This window comes from Pseudorasbora parva, chromosome 12 (genome assembly GCF_024679245.1).
Source record: "Pseudorasbora parva isolate DD20220531a chromosome 12, ASM2467924v1, whole genome shotgun sequence".
Classification (NCBI taxonomy): domain Eukaryota; kingdom Metazoa; phylum Chordata; class Actinopteri; order Cypriniformes; family Gobionidae; genus Pseudorasbora; species Pseudorasbora parva.
This window is the reverse complement of record NC_090183.1, coordinates 47,036,856-47,056,855: the sequence shown is the minus strand read 5'-3', so window position 1 is coordinate 47,056,855 and position 20,000 is coordinate 47,036,856. Positions and strand designations below refer to the sequence as shown.

At 37.5% G+C, this 20,000-nt stretch overlaps 1 protein-coding gene across 2 annotated transcripts in view; it reads left to right on the top strand.

Annotated features, from left to right (window-relative positions):
• The window catches only part of zeb2b (zinc finger E-box binding homeobox 2b), a 101,377-nt gene that overhangs the window by 80,554 nt on the left and 823 nt on the right, over positions 1-20,000 (top strand). The window contains exons 5-10 of one of the 2 annotated variants that reach the window (XM_067460522.1): positions 1,297-1,491; positions 2,979-3,193; positions 7,388-7,496; positions 8,216-10,179; positions 12,230-12,332; positions 18,123-20,000. The exon at positions 18,123-20,000 is cut by the window's right edge and continues 823 nt beyond it. In XM_067460522.1, the coding sequence (XP_067316623.1) occupies positions 1,297-1,491; positions 2,979-3,193; positions 7,388-7,496; positions 8,216-10,179; positions 12,230-12,332; positions 18,123-18,664 (3,128 nt within the window). In that variant the 3' untranslated portion in view covers positions 18,665-20,000. Of the gene's footprint in view, positions 1-1,296; positions 1,492-2,978; positions 3,194-7,387; positions 7,497-8,215; positions 10,180-12,229; positions 12,411-18,122 lie in introns of both variants that reach the window. The other variant, XM_067460521.1, reaches the window with a different exon arrangement.

Here is a 20,000-nt window from a genome sequence, read left to right as displayed (position 1 = left end):
GCGTATAGCAGAGAATAGACTGGGACTGTTATAAAAGAGTTATTAAATGCGATAACTTGTGAAAAACAACTCCTTACAATCTCACACTGTCTGACACACACACACACACACACACACACACACACACACACACACACACACACACGCACACACACACACACACCGAAACATTGATGTTAAAATTATATTTGTCAGATTTTCGACAAATTTTTGCTGGTCATTTTCAGAAGTTGTAGCGATGCTTTCTTTTCCCAGAGAGAATGTGAAACATAAATGGTATCATTCTCAGTTTTTAAAGAGTTTTAAAAATATATAATTTAAATAGATTTTACACACTAATAGCAATATTGTACCGCATATCGAATATCGCATTATTTAACAAGGTATTGCATATTGCATTCTTCTTCAATATCGCACAGCCCTAATATATATATATTTCTCATGGACCGATGTGTATATTCTGTGTATACTGTATAAATCGACCCATGAGAAATGTGTGAGGTTATGTTGAGATCTGGCACTCTTGATTGTTGAGATGTTGGTAAATGTGCAACTCTAGCAAATATTTCTCTTCGTTTGCTCTCTATTCATTTCCACTGCTAGGCTGAGAAATTAGAGATTTCATTTGGGATTTTTATTTAGGTTAATTTTTTTTTAAAGTCCTGCAAGATTCACAGGAACTTCCCTGTAAAATATGCTCTTCTAATGCAGTATTATTTCCAGTCAAACATCTAAAGGTTCTTAAATCAAGATGCATTTACTACAATTTTCTGGTGTTCTGGAAATATAAAATCAATAGGATAAGAAAAAATAATCTTGTTTCTGTTTAGACACAAGATTTTAATCAGAAACCAGAGAATGTTTCGGACCCCTTTGGCAGACCTCACTTCATTTTGATTTTATTTTCCTCTCATGTCATTCGACTTATCTAGTTAATGCATCTTGATTAAAGAATCTTTAGATATTTAGACTGGAAACAAGAAGAGCATTTTGTGCAGTGTTAGGATTACGGCACGCATTGTTTCTGCTCTGATTGCCTCTAATACATTTAAAAGTAGAAAAAAGGGTTTATCGTTAAAAGCTTTCCCACAATCCGAATGGTTCTCCCGTTAGATTAAGTCATATTTCTTATTTTAGTGGCCATTAGGTGGCTAGATAAGGCAGTAATTTAGACATATCCCTCCCAGAACGTCCCTCTAATGTCCTGCGTGCCGCATGCTTCTGTTACCTTTCAATGCACCATATTTTTCACATGCAAGCAAGGATTTTATTTACACTCCTTCCCTGTGTCTCTAGTGAAGAGTGTCCACTGCGCTGCGGAGTTTGAGGATTTCTTCGGGAAGCGTAAGATGGTGGACAGTGAAAGCCATGTGGTCAGCATTGCCGAATACCTCCAGAGAGGAGACACAGCCATCATTTATCCCGAGGCCCCGGAGGAGCTTTCCCGATCCCGCCTCGCCACGCCCGAAGCCAACGGACACGAGGAGAACGGTGAGAATTCGGGACAGCTGTTCCCGCGTCTGATTGGCTGAATGCCGGCCTGTTTACCTTTAGAGCGAGGTGCAGCTGTCCGAATGGTGAAATCATAAACCCTAAATGTCCCGTCCCGAGGGGCATTAACCCGCATAACTCTCTTATGAAGAACGTGTGAAAAATTAGACGTGCGAGCCACCAGAAGCGATTACAGCGGAGAGAACACCACTGGCCCCGAATGCTGCCCTGTGTTTACGCTCAAAACACTGTAAATAACTTCAGGATCACTCCAGAACAGTCCAAAGGCTAATTCCTAAAATCACGTTTACCGCTCCAGGAGACTTATTTAACATCATGCAAATCATGCTCAAAGTAATGTCTAAATTTGATGTTAGCATAAACTGCATACACTGCAAAAAATGCTCTAGTCATTTTGTCTTGCTTCTAGTCTAAATATCTAACAATTATCAAGACGCATTTACCAGATCAGTAAAACGACATCAGATGTTTTTCTTGCTTTGTTGAAAATCAAAATCTAAATGAAGAGAGTTTTTGCTTAAAATAGGCCAAATAATCTGCCAGTGGGGTGAGAAAAATAATCTTAATATAATTCAATCTTAACATTTTATTTTAAGCAAAAACTCTCTTAATTTTGAGTTATTTTTCCCCAAAACAAGACAATAACTTTTGCTTGTCTAGTAAATACTTTTTGTTTTAAGACATTTTAGATGTTTGGACTAGAAACAAGACAAATATACTGAGAAAGAAAAGCATTTTTTGCAGTGCAGCTATAGAGAATAAACCGGGATGATGTGAGGATATGGGTTTGACTGTATTTGTAAGCGAGAACCTTCTCGATTAAAGAGTGGAAAATGGTGAGCAAACCTCAGCGAATCGTGTGAATCTGAGTGCACTTGTGTGTGTCCATGTGTTGGCGTGTGTGTGTGTGTGTGGGCGGGCATGTTTTTGTGACATATGAGGACTCAAATGTGTATAATGCCATGGGTATGACACAGGTATTACAGGAGAGGGTGAAATATGAGGACATAACCCATGGCCCCACTTTACAAAAGGCTTATAAATCACACAGGAGGAGTTTTTATGAGAAAGTAAAAATGCAGAATGTTTCCTGAGATGGGTAGATTTAGCGGCTGTGTGTGTGTGTGTGTGTGTGTGTGTGTGTGTGTGTGATGGGTAGGTTTAGGGGCAGTGTAAGGGGATAGAAAATGGGTTTGTACAGTATAAAAACCATTATGCTTATGGAATGTCCCCATATGTCACATAAACAAACGTGTGTGTGTCCATGTGTTGGCGTGAGTGTGTGTGTGTGTGTGTGTGTGTGTGTGTGTGTGTGTGTGTGTACGGGTGGCAGTGCCAACCTTGAGGACGGCACACAGCGGAGCAGATTGTACAGATACCTCCTCATACCACCCTGGGCACAGCGCCCATTCGCTGCCATTGATTTGCTGACCTCTTGGCCCGCTGCCCTTCTCTCCCTGCCACAGACCTGCCACCTGGAACTCCAGATGCTTTCGCCCAACTGTTGACCTGCCCCTACTGCGACCGCGGCTACAAACGCTTGACTTCCCTAAAGGAACACATCAAATACCGGCATGAGAAAAACGAGGAGAACTTCGCCTGCCCTCTGTGCAGCTACACGTTTGCTTACCGCACTCAGCTGGAGCGGCATATGGCCACACACAAGCCCGGACGCGATCAGGTGAGCCTCCGCTAATGTGCTCTATTCCCTCCGAGAAAAGATATCATTTTGATTGGCAATCATTATTAATTTTTCATGGCATTTTGAAGATGCAGATCTTTTAATGGTTATAGCCTTAATTGAGGTCTAAATGGTTTTTTGATGGCCTTCTCTGATATGATTCCGCAGTCTTATATTCACGATCGAATGACTATGTTAATTTCCAATTTAGAAATTGTATCCGCTCTTTAGGTTTTCTTTTTTATGTTCTTTAAAAATCAGTTTCTCCGCGGTGACAAGAGTAGCAGATCATAATTTTCATGTGCATTAATGATAAACGCAAGCATTTTATCTCCTAACAATCTGCCGCAGTGTTATTTACACGTGTTCAATGGGTTGTCGTGTCAAATATAAGATGCATTCAACAGGTACACTGCAAAAAATGCTCTTCTTATTTAGTGTTTTTTCTTGTTTCCAGTCCTAAATATTCTTACATCAAGATGCATTTACTAGATCAGTAAAATTACATAAGATATTTATTCAAAATGAAGAGAGTTTTTGCTTAAAACAAGTAAAATGATCTGCCAATGAAGTAAGAAAAATAATCTTATTTCTGTTCGGAAACAATAAACAAGATTTCAATCAGAAATCAGATTATTTTTCTCACCCCATTGGCAGATCATTTTACTTGTTTTAAGCAAAAACTCACTTCATTTAGATTTTATTTTCAACAAAGCAAGAAAAAATATCTTATGTCGTTTTACTGATCTAGTAAATGCATCTTGATTTAAGAATTGTTAGATATTAAGACTAGAAACAAGACAAAATGACATGAGCATTTTTTTGCAGTGTAGATAAAGCAGGTCTGTGTAAAACAATGTGATATGACTGTCTCCGGAGACTACACTCTAAAAACTGCTGGGTTAAAAACAACCCAAGTTGGGTTGAATATGGACAAACCCTCCAATTGGGTTGTTTTAATCAATCAGTCAACTTTATTTATATCGCGCTTTCACAATGACGATTGTTTCAAAGCAGCTTCACAGTGTTAATTAGGACAATACTGCAGCAGAATTTGATTTAGATAGTTTAAAGAATGAAATAAGACCTAATTAATACATTTAATTTGTATATTAAGTTGAATAACTTGGATCATAATGTTAGTGTCCCCAACTGAGCAAGCCAAGCCAAAGACGACCAAAGGAACCGAAACTCCATCAGGGCATGATGGAGAAAAATAAACCTTAGAGAAACCAGACTCAGTCGGGGTGCCAGTTTTTTTAACCCAGCGGTTGGGTTAAATGTTTGCTTATAATAACCCATTCACTGGGTTTAAAACAACCCAATTGCTGAGTTTTTCCATATTCAGCCCAACTTTGGTTGTTTTTAACCCAGCAGTTTTTATAGTGTAAGCTACAGATTGGCTCCTGTAATCATCTGAGATGAAGCAGCTCTTTTATCTCTCAGACATGACGTTCTCACTCGAACAGAATGATTTGATACACGACGAGCTGCCAACTTCTTCACCTGATGCCACGGGCCGCTCAAAACACCAACAGATGGCCCATTCTGCACCCGTGACCTCTCTAATCCTCAAATTACTTCCTATTTGTTGGTCTTTGTTTGTGTGCTTCGTCTTGAAAGACTTCCCGTTGAATATTTGCTGTTGTCTGAAAATCGAAACTCCATTGAAATCAGTCAGGGGATGCACAACCTAACGCACGGTTTAACACTTTCCACACGTGCCAGGAGGACGAAACTTTGTGTATTTACTAGTTGCCATATCAACACTATATAGAGAAAAGAAGTGCCAAAATTACAAAATCTTTGAAAGATATCACTGAACATTTATTTTACAGTCTTACCTCTGTTTTGTGTTCATTTAAAATAAGACAAGTCTGATATTATTGTAATCTTATATCTGTTCTAACACTGTGTTATTAGCCCCCATTAAAACTATGATATTATATTCTATACTTGTATTAATTATTTTGAGAAACCACGAGAAAAGGGTAAATAAGGACTGAGAGTCAATGTTCAGAAATTATTCATTATTATTCTGTTGTTAACTACACTGCAAAAAATGCTTTCCTTACTCAGTATTTTTGTCTTGTTTCTAGTCAAAATATCAAAACATTCTTACATTAAGAAAAATTTACTAGACAAGTAAAAATGATCGTCTTGTTTTGGGAAAAATCACTCAAAATGAAGAGAGTTTTTGCTTAAAATAAGATAAATAATCTGCCAATGGGGTGAGAAAAATAATCTTGATTTCTGTTTGAATTAAAATAATTTTTCTGACCCCATTGGCAGATTATTTATCTTATTTTAAGCAAAAATTCCCCCAAAATAAGACAATTACTTTTGCTTGTCTAGTAAATACTTCTTGTTTTACGAATTATTAGATGTTTGGACTCGAAACAAGACAAAAATAATAAATAAGAAGAGGATTTTTTGCAGTGTATGTTGTAAAGCTGTATTAGCAATGTGTTTGTTGTCAAAATTTAAAAAAAAAATGTGTATTGTAATTATAAAAAAACGATGTTGCCATTATTATATTTCAAAAAGTTAATACTTGTATTTTACTGACAAAATGTTTTAGTTTGTTTTGGATATTTTTTGTAATTATTTCAGATAACATTTTAAGCGGTCATTTGCTCATGTTACAATGTTCCCCACCTATGGGGCATATTGTCACATTTCACTTCTAGTCTTCCGGGGTAAATCATGAAAAAAGTACACAATGTATTAATGAACCAAAGACACATACTTGTACTAGACATGTGTGTAATTAATGTGGGAAAGAATAAATACTCTAAAGTGGATTTACACTGCAAAAAAATGCTCTTCTTATTTAAGTATTTCTGTCTTGTTTCCAGTCATAATATCTAACAATTCTTAAATCAAGATGCATTTACTAGACAAGTAAAACGATATTTTTCCTTGTTTTAAAAAAAAATTTATTGTCGTTTTACTTATCTAGTAAATGCATCTTGATTTAAACATTTTTAGATATTTATTCTAGAGACAAAATGACTGAGTAAGAAGAGCGTTTTTTTTTGTTGTTGTTTTTTTTGCAGCGTACACAAACTGAGACGTTAGATTGTGCCCCTTCTTGTGAATATGCAAATACCCAATCAAACGCTCCGCCCACATCGTGCTTGACACTCTTGTGAGCGCAAGGGTTTCACACCGGGTGTAAAATCCCTCTCCTCTCGCTGCCAGTCACAATTAGACCGGCAGAGTGACTGTATCATATCGAGGGCGATGGCAGGACTAAAACCTGCCTCCGTCCTCAGAGGAAAAGTGGGGGGCGTAAAGCAGCTGTTGCTGTTTGTTTTTACGGCTCCGCAACATATGAGCGAATGTTGGGGTCCCTCCCCGCCGTGGGCCGCATGGCTCCCCGCTTGATGTTTGAAGGTTGCCGCTGTTTGAACAATCCTCCCTGTGTCCTGTGCTTTATGCCATCTGTCTCCAGTGGAATGCGGGCCTCTTTTTCCCCACCAGTTGTCTGAGCCGATCATGGGCGGCCCTTTTGTGTTCCTCTGCCCGTTCGACATACTCACCTCCCACTCTGAATTAATTGTGCTCGCCTGGTGCGCGCTCTGCTTCTCCGCACTGACGCCCGTATTGTTGTTGTTGTTATTGTTATTATATTTTGATTTTCGAGGCTCTGCTTTGAATTGCAAATGCGCTCATGTTCTACCTTTGAACAGCAAATGAAGTGCCTGCCTACAAGCCGCATTCACGCATTATTAAAGAGACGTTTGAAGCCTTTAAACAGTCTACAAATTTGCGTCCCAATTACGAAATTGCAACATTTATGCAAGCCCACCTTTTTGCGTAATGAACTCTTTGCTCAGGTATCTGAAGGATGTGTTGGTTAAATATGCCAGATTTATTTGGAGCGATTATGCTAAATTAGATGAAGTGGATCATTGCTGCCTCCCTAATGAGGAAAAAAGTATTGAAAATAGGATTCTTTTTGTTCTTTTTTTTCGCTGCCAGTGCAGCGTTTCTGGCTCTAGAGTCAGGAAATGAAAAGGTATGAGATCCTCTGTTATCGCTGCTCAAATGCACCCAACCAAAGCAAGATGATGCTTTGCAACGGGAGCCATTTGGCCCGTCATGAAATTATTCACTGAAATCTTGCCTGTTGTGTGCGATTGTGTGTTTGTGCAAGAGAAGCTCATGTGAATATTTTCTCGTCCACAGCACCAGATTCTCAACCAGGGTTCTGGCAACCGCAAGTTCAAATGCACTGAATGTGGCAAGGCCTTCAAATACAAACACCATCTAAAGGAGCACCTGCGGATACACAGTGGTACGTCCTTTTCTTTCTTTCATTACCCATTGCCTTAGTTAAAGGGTTAGTTCACCCAAAAATGTAAATTCTGTCATTAATTCCTCACCCTCATGTGGTTGGACACCCGTAAGACCTCCGTTCATCTTCAGAAATAGATGAAGATATTTTTATTGAAATCTGATGGCTCAGAAAGGCCTTCCTTGAAAAAAAAAAACTCAATAACGACTTATATAGTGATGGGCCGACTTCAAAACAAAGCTTCGAACCGTTATGAATCAGTGAATCAATTCATAATACGGATCACCAAGTCACGTGATTTCAGCAGTTTGACTCACGGTCCGAATCATGAATCGATTCACTGATTCATAACGGTTTGAAGCTTTGTTTTGAAATCTGCCCATTACTGTACTGGGCTTTGTAACGACGTCTTTAGTGCCTTTATGGGTCTTGAGAGAGGAAATGACATTGGTGTCAATGAAGGCCTTTCTGAGCCATCGGATTTCAACACTAATATCTTCATCTGTGTCTGAAGATGAACGGAGGTCTGACGGCTGGCCAACCACAGGAGGAATTAATGACACAATTTACACTTTTGGCTGAACTAACCCTTTAAGAATGTTTTTGATTCTATATCAGAATGAATTGGTTCTTTGTTTGTTTTGCCCCAGCCAACCCAAGTTCTTCTCACTTGCCTCAGTTCTTGATGTGATCAAATTATTTGCCTTTCTTCACTGCAGGTGAGAAGCCATACGAATGTCCAAACTGTAAGAAGAGATTCTCACACTCCGGGTCGTACAGTTCACACATCAGCAGCAAGAAGTGCATCGGACTGATCGCCATCAATGGCAGGGTGAGAAACAACCTAAAGACGGGTTCATCTCCAACCTCCGCATCGTCCTCCCCTACAAACACTGCCATTTCACAGCTACGGCACAAACTGGAGAATGGCAAACCACTCAGCCTGCAAGACCAGTCTAATCACCTCAACATCAAATCTGAACCACTGGACTTCAACGACTATAAGCTGATGATGGCCTCTCACGGCTACGGTACGGGAAGCCCTTTCCTGAATGGTGGTGTTAGGGGAGGAAGCCCATTGGGGTTTCATAACTCTCAGAGTCCCCTTCAGCACTTGGGTATGGGTTTAGAAGGGCAGCTACTGGGATACCCATCACTGGGAAACAACCTGAGCGAGGTACAGAAGGTCCTGCAGATCGTGGACAACACAGTTTGTCGACAAAAGATGGATTGCAAGCCAGAGGAGATCTCCAAATTGAAGGCGTACATGAAGGAGTTGGGTTCCCACATTGAGGAACAGAAGCAATGTGGACCCCAGAACACTCTTCCACTCATCAGCCACAATGGTGCCACCAAAAGCATCATAGATTACACACTTGAGAAGGTCAACGAAGCCAAAGCCTGCCTTCAGAGCTTGACTACGGACTCTAAGAGGCAAATTAGCAATATCAAGAAAGAGAAGGCTAATCATATGCTAGATATGGGTATAGAGGACAAAACTCATGACAATAATAATCTAATGTTTACACCGTTTTCCTGCCAATATTGCAAAGAGACCTTTCCTGGTCCCATTCCCCTGCACCAGCATGAGCGTTATCTTTGCAAGATGAACGAGGAAATTAAGGCAGTGCTTCAGCCCGCCCAGAATGCCACGACCAACAAAGCCGGCTTTTTTGCAGAGAAGCATGGCCTTTTGCACTCCTCCGTCATCCCTGATAAGGCCGTCAACGGCCCGATCAGTCCCTACAAGGACCACATGTCCGTGCTGAAAGCATACTTCGCCATGAACATGGAGCCCAACTCTGAAGAACTACTGAAAATCTCCATCGCGGTCGGCCTTCCGCAGGAGTTCGTGAAAGAGTGGTTTGAGCAAAGGAAAGTCTTTCAGTACGCCAATTCCAGGACTCCTCCTTTAGACAGGAACCACATGGAGCATCCGGTCTCCGCTCACACTAAAGACTCTTTAGGAATCCGTTCTCCGATGTCCCTGGTCAAAGGTTCTGACCGTATCACATCCCCTGAGCTTCACAACAATATGAACAATTGTGAAACCCCACTCAGGCTCTCCAAAACCTCGCCGTTCTCCAACCACAAGCAGCTGGGGGATAAGCTGGACCACTCCAGAAGCAACACTCCATCTCCTCTTAACTTATCATCCGCCTCCTCCAAAAACTCCCACACTAGCTCTTACACACCCAACAGCTTCACCTCCGAGGACCTGCAAGCCGAACCTCTTGACCTCTCGTTGCCAAAGCTCATGAAGGAGCCAAAGCACATCTTGACTGTGAAAAGCCGGCCCAAGCTCAGCAGCACCCCTACTGACCATAACCACGCGATTACACCCCGCGAGCATGTGGACGAGCCGCTCAACTTGGCTTATCTCTCGAAGAAGGAGTTTGGCAGCCCCAATGCAAACAGCAATCTGGACAAAAGCTCGAGCCCTATGTTTGGGCTGAACCCCTTCGCTGCCAAACCCCTGTATACCTCTTTGCCCCCCCAAAGCGCATTCCCACCTCCTACATTCATGCCTCCGGTGCAAGCCAGCCTTCCAGGGCTGAGACCCTACCCCAGCCTCGACCAGATAAGCTTCTTGCCGCACATGGCCTACACTTACGCGGCTGGGGCGGCCAGTTTTGCGGAGATGCAGCACAGGAGAAAATACCAGCGGAAGCCAGGATTCCAGGTAAATAACAGACTCCCTCTTTCATAAACCCTCAGGCCTTGTGTTTCTTTTTTCAAGCCCTCTGGTGAGTGGAGCTCGGCTTCATTCAGACACTAATTAAAAGCCACTCAGAGAGAGAGAGAGGGGAGCTCACCTCTCGCCCGGCGGCAGATGAGGATAAGAGAAGCGTGGTTTCTGTGGTTCGTTTCCGTACGCCGGCTCTTTTAGCAGTTTTATATTGCCCTTGAGTGGCTTCTTCAAGACCCAGAGAGCAGGAAACGTCAAAGAGGCAGGTGTTCACTTCGCCGCCTGGGCTCTTTTTCCCCATCTCAGGTGTGAGATAAATCAGAGACATAGAGACTCGATATCTCTTTCATTTTGCTCCCTGCATTTCTGCAGCAAGAAAAGCTCAAATGAGTTTGAGCATAAAGATTAATAATGCACACTCCCCATGTTCATTACAGCTCAGCGCTGAGGGCTGTTTAACATCGGGGAAACCATTCTGATAAAAAAGTATTAATAATGTTTCCTATTCTAAGTTATTAAATTAGATTTTAAAAATACAGCTAAGGGCATTTAGCTCAAATTGATTGCGGAACGATAGCACAGAGCTTTTTAAAAGAGAGTGCGCGGAAGTATTGTCAGTCCAGAGCCGGCTGTCCTTAATGAGGGCATCGTCGCTGCGGTTTTGGCCGTTTCGTGCCCCTCTTGATTTAATCATTACCGTTTGAAATTAGAGGACTGTGGCAATATTCCCTGCTAAGACTCTCTTCTTATTATTAGCTTCTAATGTAATAATATTTTTTCCCCATTAATTTAAGTTTAAGCCTATCGGGGTAATCTCTGCTCAGATAAATACTGCGCTAACACCCTTTCATGTATGAAATTAAACCAAATTTGAATGCAAATATATGGAATAAGGTGTGATTAAGAAGAGAGAAAGGCCTCATTTGCAATATCCTGCCTTTACATGCTTTTTTTTCAGGATCACAAACATTTTAATGCTTAATTCTTCAGACTACTACTCCAGATTTAGCTCAGAAATGCATATCGTATTCATATTTAAATGTTAAATATTAATCTCGTCATGTAAAAAATACATAAAAAACACACACATATATATATATAAAAGATAACAAAATGCATAATTAGATGAAACAAGTAAGTTCTCTGTTGATCTATTCTTATGTTATTTTATTTAGCTGTATAAAAAGTTTAATATAAACAGTTTTAATTAGAAATAATCATTAGAAATACAAAATAATTATATATTTTGATCATGCTGCATAGATTATATTATATTTATTATATACAAAAAAAATGTGTTTCAGCCAAAACAAATGTAATTTGTCAATTTGTCCACATTTGACCCAAATTTGGTTTAAAACTAAAACATTTGAATTTATATAATATGATGTATAAATAGATGAAACAAGTAAGTTCTCTGTTGATCTATTCTGTTATTTTATGTTGCCATATAATAGATTCTCAGAAAAAAATATTAGAGTTTTATATCAACAGTTTTCATTAGAAATAATCATTAAAAATGTAATTATAATTTGATCATGCAGCATATTATATTATATAGAAATAAATGTGTATATTCAACCCCCCCCCCCCCCCCAATTTTTTTTTTTTTTACATTTTTAACCCAACCAAATATGGTTCGTCCATATTTGTCCCAAATTTGGGTTGAAACAACAATTATTTATATATATATATATAAATACATGAAACAAGTAAGTTCTATAAGTTTGCATATAATCTATATATAATATGCAAAATAAATGTGTTGTTTCAACCCAAAGTGGGGTCAAATATGGACAAGCCCAGCTGTTGGGTTACATTTTTAAATGATCTTTTTAACCCAACGGTCAGGTTTGTCCATATTTGACCCAAGTTTGGGTTTAAATGATTATGTTATGTAATGTTATGTTATAGATGATGTATTATATTGTAATGCATGTTAATTTGTGCCCGTATGACCGTGGCACCATAGACTGAAGTGCATTGTGTTATTGTGATAATGAAGATGAAGATGAAGATGATGACACTGGCTGTCTCTTTCCAGAGCGAGCTTCTCGACGGGCCGGCAGATTATCTGAGCAGTCTAGATGATATGGCCGACCCCGAGGCCTGTCTATCCAGGAAGAAGATTAAGAAAACAGAAAGTGGTATGTACGCGTGTGACCTTTGCGACAAAACATTCCAGAAGAGCAGTTCCCTCCTCAGACACAAATATGAACACACAGGTATATATACTGTTCTAGACACCATCATTCAATAACTGTCTGTCTGACTCCAGAATATTCACGCTGCTTCTTGCCTTCTTTCTTTCGCTCTGTCTTTTCCCACTACCTCGATCATGTTTCCTGTTGTTCCTTTCTAAGTTAAAAACTAACATGTTTCTCTCCTGTTGACAGTCAGTGAGAGTATTTATACATGTAATTAGTGTGGCAAGACATGACACTGACTTTATAATAATTAAGCAAAGTTATACAGAAAACAAACACAGAAACATAGAAGCTGAATAATCTCTGGAACTGAAGCTGGTTGAATGTCTGGGAGCACGAAGGCTACATTCACAACACACCCTGATTTATTATTTGGTTTTGGATGACAGGAAAAATTGTGGAATAAATCGGCTGCATTTTAGCACAATGACTTCTTAGGTCAGTCTAACGTGACACTTGATTTACACTTAACATGAATCATTTTAAGTGCAAAATATATATTGTACATGCATTTTTCTGTGTAATACTGTGTAATAGAATTGACATTAAAGTTGAAGTATTACACAGACAATGCATATAAAATATATATTTTGCATTTTGATTTGATTAGGTCGTAGAATAGTTTTGCAGTAGAAATATAATTGACTAACATTAAAGCAGTGGACCGAGGGTTTGCGTGTGAATGTAGCCTGACCACACGTCTACAGGGAAAGTGACCGGTCGTCGATCTACTTCCTTTCCTTTTCTTCCAAATTTACATCAGAAATACATTTGTATAAAAATTGATGGTGACACTTTACAATAAGGTTCATTAGTTAACATTACAATGAACTGCACTTTTAAAGCATTTATTTATCTTTGTTCATGTTAATTTCAACATTTACTGGTGCATTATTAAAACGTTATTAGTTAATACACAGATTTTATTAACTAACATTAACAAAGATGAACTAATGCTGAAGAGGTGTTGTTTGTGGTTATTGATAACTAATGCATTAATTCATTTTAACTAATACAACCTTATTGGAAAGTGTTACCGAATTGATTTTACATGTTTTATCTAAAAACAATGTTTGTGTATATCCATATAAAACTGCATATGGTTAAAACACGACGACCGAAACATCTAGAATTAAATTCATTAAATAAAGTACAACGTAACACACGTTTGTGACCCTGGACCACAAAACCAGTCATAAGTTTTTTTTTTTTGTGTGTGTGTTTTTTTATACTGAATATATACCTTTTATACTGAGTAAATAATCCCTCCATTGATGTTTGGTTTGTTAGGACAATATTTGGCCGAACAATCTGAAAATCTGATGAAAATCTAAATATTGAGAAAATCGTCCTAAATCCGTCCGAAGTCCTTAGCAATGCATATTACTACTAATAATACATTTATTATATATTTACGGTAGGACATTTTCTGAATATCTTCATGGAGCATGATCTTAATATCATAACGATTTTCGGCATAAAATGCTGTGGGCGTGGCCACATTAGTGGATAATGAGTCTGACATCTCTCTCTTTTTTTTAACAAATTATATAAACAGAGAACACTTGTTTTTAATTTGATTACATAATTTAAAACCTAACATTTCAGCGCTTCTTTAGTCATGTCTCATGTTTGTGTGACGAGTATTCACTGAGTTACAGTTCATTTTCTGAAGATTATCAGAATGGACGTCATTGAGAGAGAGAGATCATGTTTGTTTTCTTTCTTTAGCAAAAAGCACAACATTTAGTTTTTATTGTGAGTGTAAAGAAATAAAAGTAGAATCAGATTATGATGATGTATAACACTCGCCTGAATGACCAAAACCGACGGAGTATTTGAGTCTCTTTCAGAGCCTCTTTTTATTATAATATAATGTAATAAAAGTTGTGCAAATGAAGTCCCTGAGCAATGCATATTACTACTAATAACACATTTATTCATGGTAGGACATTTAATAAATATCTTAATATTCTAATGATTTTTGGCATAAGAGAAAAATTGATAATTTTGACCCGCGTAATGTGTTATTGGCACAGAAATACCCGTGAGATTATGACTGGTGTTGAGCTCCAGGGTCACAGATGTGTGTTTTGTAAGCACTATAGTGTTGCTTCTGATGGACGGGGAAATACGGAAAGCCTTTCTCAGAGACTTTTCCTGGATTCTGATTGGACGGGTTGGTTTTGACAGTCACATTCTCTTCCAGAGAGCAGTCAGTGTCAATAAAAGAGTGAGATAAACGTGCATTAGAGGAGGAGAACAACTGCACACACACACACACACACACACACACACACACACACACAGTTTCTTTCTCTTGCATCACCGTTTACAGTCAGTCTGGAAGGACATGGGAATGAGTCCATTGACGTGAATACATCTGTTTCATCTCTTCTTCTTCTTCTTCTTTTCTCTCTCTCTCTCTCTCTCTCTCTCTCTCTCTCTCTCTCTCTCTCTCTCTCTCTGTAGCTGCACACGTGACACTCAGACTGATAAAACAAATATATTGCAGTGTTTTTCTGCATTTGATGATATTCTGTACGATGATAAGTATTTATTCTCATGTCTTCTAGTTTCAATCAGAGGAACCATTTAAATATTTAATGCCAGTAATAAATAAGTTTCCAATAAGTAAGCACAAGAACCAGATTTAATCATTTTCATTCATATACATTGATATAACAATTCATACATTTTACAGCTTCACAGAAATGCAAACGTCTACATTACACTTTACAGGGATCTGTTCTGGTACGGATTTCAGAAATGTACAAATACAAATCACTGTATTAATTTAATGAGCTCATTGAAGTAAATAATTAACTGATTAGGATATTCATTGATTTAAATTAATTCATTTAAATTATATTCATTTAAATTAATCCCAATACAAAGAAATAATGTACATTTAGCATATTTACAGAAATGTAATGTTTTAATGGAAAGTGCTTTAAAATATACAATGTGTTGCTTAATTTGATATGATCTGCAAAAACAAACAAACAAAATAAACGTTTCTGTCTGGTTTTCCAGCGCAAATATCTATAAATCAAGATGCATTTACTGGAGGACATTATCAACATTATAAACATCATCAAATATGAAATGAGTTAGTGCTTAAAACGAGAGCAAATATCAGCCAATATTCAAACATTTTCAAAAACTCTCTTCATAATGTTATTAATTAATATCTTCAGTCGTTCTGCTCTTCTAGTAAATGCATCTTGATTTAAAGGTATTTGTGCTGGGAAGCAAATGTGGAAGAACATGATTTTTTGCAATGCACAAATGCTCAAAATTTCAATATGTGTCAGAAATTAATGTTTTTATTAAGGGACAACATTTGCCCTTATAATTGATTGCACTATTTTCCCAGTTTATAATCATACAAAAACATACACACACAAAAAATGTATGAATAGTTATGCATGTTATTTTTACAATCAAGTTAAACAAAAAGGCAAAGCCTCTGTAAATGATACACAAGTGTCCAGCACATAAACACACTCCGGTCTTCTCAACTGTCTTCCATCAGAAGAATCATATTTCATATGGAGAGCGTGGATAGCTACAGCTATAAATTACAGACAACCCTGCACTGCAAAACAGGCTTTATTACTATTCCAGTCCAAATATCAGAAGATTATTAAATCAAGATGATTCGACTAGATTTGACTAAATCAAAAGGACCTTTTTGCTTAAAACAAGCACGGTTATCTGCTAATTGTTTGTCAGATTATTTTGCTCTTTTTATGTTCATTCAATTCTGACAAATTAGAAATTTAATTTTTAAAAGCCAAAAATAAATAATCAATTGTGCATCTTCACATCAAAACATTGTCTAGGATCTTCACTGCATCAACAACAACAAAACTGCTTTTCTTATCCCGTATTTTTGACTTGTTTTGAGTCTAAGCAAAATGACATTTGTTCTTGTTTTCTGGAAAATGAATTCAAGTCAATCTGCCAATGGGGTGAGGATAATGATTTAGGATAGAAGCAAGAAACAAGATTATGTTTTATAGCATTTTTGACTTGTTTGGGTTTAAACATGTAAAAACTCTTAAATCAAGATGATTTTACTAGATTAATAAAATGACAAGATTTTTTTTTTCTTGTTTTCTGGAAAATTAAATCAAGTTTTGCTTTGAGTCGATCTGCCAATGGGTTAGGAACAATGGTTTAGCTTCTGTTTGACACTCAAGAAACAAGATTATCTGTCCTACCCAGGTGAACATTTTAAGCAAAAACTCACAGTTTTTAGTTTTGTTTTTTCCAGAAAGCAAGAAAAAATACCTTATTATTACTTGACTTATCGAGTGAAAGCATCTTGATTTAAGAATTTGTAGACATTTAGACAAGTCAAAAATACTAAGTAAGAGAAGTACATTTAGCTGTGTATCGTCTCTGTCACCAAAATAAATAAAATCACATTATATATTTTTAATCTTGTTTTCTGGAAAATAAAATCAAGTTTTGCTTTGAGTCGATCTGCCAATGGGGTAGGAAACATAATTTCATTTCTGTTTAAGACACAAGAAACAAGATTATTTGCCCTACCCAGGTGAACATCTTAAGCACAAACTCACACACAGTTTTTTTTCCAAGTCAAAAGAAGCCTGTTTAGCAGTGTGTGTTGTTGTTTTCCCTGTTTATCTCTGAGCGCAGCATTTCCTCTCTACACACTGCCAAAAATGCTCTTCTTATTTAGTATTTTTGTCTTGTTTCCAGTCCAGTTATCTAAATATTCTTAAATCAAGATGCATCTACTAGATCAGTAAAACAACATAAGATATTTTTTCTTGTTTACTGGGAAAAAAATATCTAAATGAAGAGAGTTTTTGCTTAAACAGGCAAAATGATCTGCCAATGGGGTGAGAAAAATAATCTGATTTCTGTTTGGAAACAAGAAGCCAGATTTAAATCAGAAACAAATATTTTTCTCACCCCATTGGCAGATCATTTTGCCTGTTTTAATTCACTTCATTTAGATTTTATTTTCAACAAAACAAGAAAAATATCTTATGTCATTTTTACTGATCTAGTAAATACATTTTGATGTAAGACTTGTTAGATATTTAGACTGGAAACAAGACAAAATGACTAAGTAAGAAAATATATATTTTTGCAGTGTATGGTATGGAGTCTCTTTTGAGTAAAGCGTTTGTTTAACAGGCAAAATGATCTGCCAGTGGGGTGAGAAAAATTATCTTAATTCAAACAGAAAACAAGATTTCAATCAGAAATAAGATAATTGTTCTCGCCACATTGGCAGATCATGTGGCTTGTTTTAACTCACTTCATTTTGATTTGACTTTCAACAAAACAAGACAAAATATGTAATTTTACTGATCTAGTAAATGCATCTTGATTTAAGAATTGTAAGATATTTAGACTTGAAACAAGACAAAAATATTAAGTATTTAGAACATTTTTTGCAGTATAATGTCCGCTCGTACAGAATAAAGCGCGGTCGAGCTGCACTCGATGTGTTTGTTCGTGTGTTTGTTTGGTCTGCTCTGGTTTATTTATGCTGTAGCTCCGCTTCACGCTCCACTTCTGTGAGGGAATGTAAATACACAGAAACGGCGAGCCAACCCGGGGCAAACATTCACTGTATTGGATTATTCTGGCTTGTTTTGCATCCGAAGCGTTTATTTGATGTTTGTTCCGGTCGGCGTGTGCAATCGCTGATGCCATGTGTTCTCTCGTTGTGTGTTTCCGCAGGTAAGCGACCGCACCAGTGTCAGATCTGCAAGAAAGCCTTCAAACACAAGCACCACCTAATCGAGCACAGCCGTCTTCATTCCGGGGAAAAGCCGTACCAATGCGACAAATGCGGGAAACGATTCTCGCATTCGGGATCGTACTCGCAGCACATGAACCACAGGTACTCGTACTGCAAAAGAGAGGCTGAGGAGCGGGAGGCGGCGGAGCGGGAAGCCAGGGAAAAAGGTCATTTGGAGCCCACGGAGATGCTCCTAAACCGGGCTTACCTGCAGGGCATGAATCCGCCCGGATACCCGGAGCATCCGGAGCGAGATCCAATCCTTCGGGATGGCCTGAATGGGAGCATGCGGGAAGTTGAAGGAGCATTCGTGAAGATGGGACGGAGGGATGACGAGTTTGAGGAGGAGGAAGAGGAGAGCGAGAACAAAAGCATGGACACCGATGCGGATACCATGAGGGATGAGGAGGAAAATGGAGAGCATTCTATGGATGAGAGCTCGATGGACGGGAAGAAGTCGGATCATGAGGACGGCGTGTAGCCGGACATCACACTGCTAAAAATGCTCTTCTTACTCAGTCATTTTGTCTTGTTTCCAGTCTAAACATCAAAGTCTTAAATCAAGATCCATTTACTAGATAAGTAAAGTGATATGAGATATCTTTCCTTCTTTCTCCTTGTCAAAATGAAGTGAAACAAGCTAAATTATCTGCTAACGGGGTGAGGAAAATAATCTTGTTTCTGATTGAAATATGGGTTCGAGTCTAAATATCTAAAAATTCTTAAATCAAAATACATTTACTGGATTAAAATGTAAAGTGATATAAGATATCTTTCCTTATTTCTTCTTGTCAAAACTGAGTAAAACGAGCTAAATTATCTGCCAACAGGGTGAGAAAAATGATCTTGTTTCTACAGTCTAAATATCTAAATATGCTAGATTAGTAAAGTGGTATGAGATATCTTTCCTTGTTTTCTTAAAAATAAAACCGTAATTAAAACGAGCTTCAAATGGGGGGAAGATAATCTTGTTTCTAAGAGAAATAAGATCATTTTTTCTCACCCCATTCGCTGCAAAAAAATGGTTTTCTTACTTAATTAATAATAATAATAATAATAATAATAATAATAATAATAATATGATAATAATTCATTACATTTATATAGCGCTTTTCTAGGCACTCAAAGTGCTTTACATAGAAGGGGCGAATCTGCTCAACCACCACCTACTCAGTATTTTTGTCTTGTTTCTAGTCTAAATATCTATAAATTCTTACATTAAGAAACATTTACTAGACAAGGACAAATTATTGTCTTGTTTTGTGGGGAAAATAACTCAAAATGAAGAGAGTTTTTGCTTAAAATAAGCTAAATAATCTTATAAAGAGAACAAGATTATTTTTCTTACCCCAATGGCCGATTATCAATCTAATTTTAAGCAAAAACTCTCTGAATTGTGAGTTATTTATTCCCAAAACAAGACAATAATTTGTACTTGCCTAGTAAATGTTTCTTAATGTAAGAATTTTTAGATATTTTGAGTAGAAACAAGAATTAATACTTAAGAATTTGTAGATGTTCGGACTAAAAACAAGACAGTAAGTAAGAAAGCATTTTTTTTTTCCAGTGTTGGCACATAATTTAGCTTGTTTTGGACTTGGAAACAAGAAGAAAAAAACTAAATATGAAGAGCATTTTTTTTTTTTTTTGCAGTGTATGCATATTATGCAAAACTGAAGAAAAAAAATTAATGAAGTTTTAAAAATTGTACAGTATTAAGGCCTAAAATACGTGTGGTGCTACCATCCTAAAATCATGTGTTCCATAGTATTTATAGCACAAACTAGTAAGATGTACAAAAAAAAAAAAAAAAACTT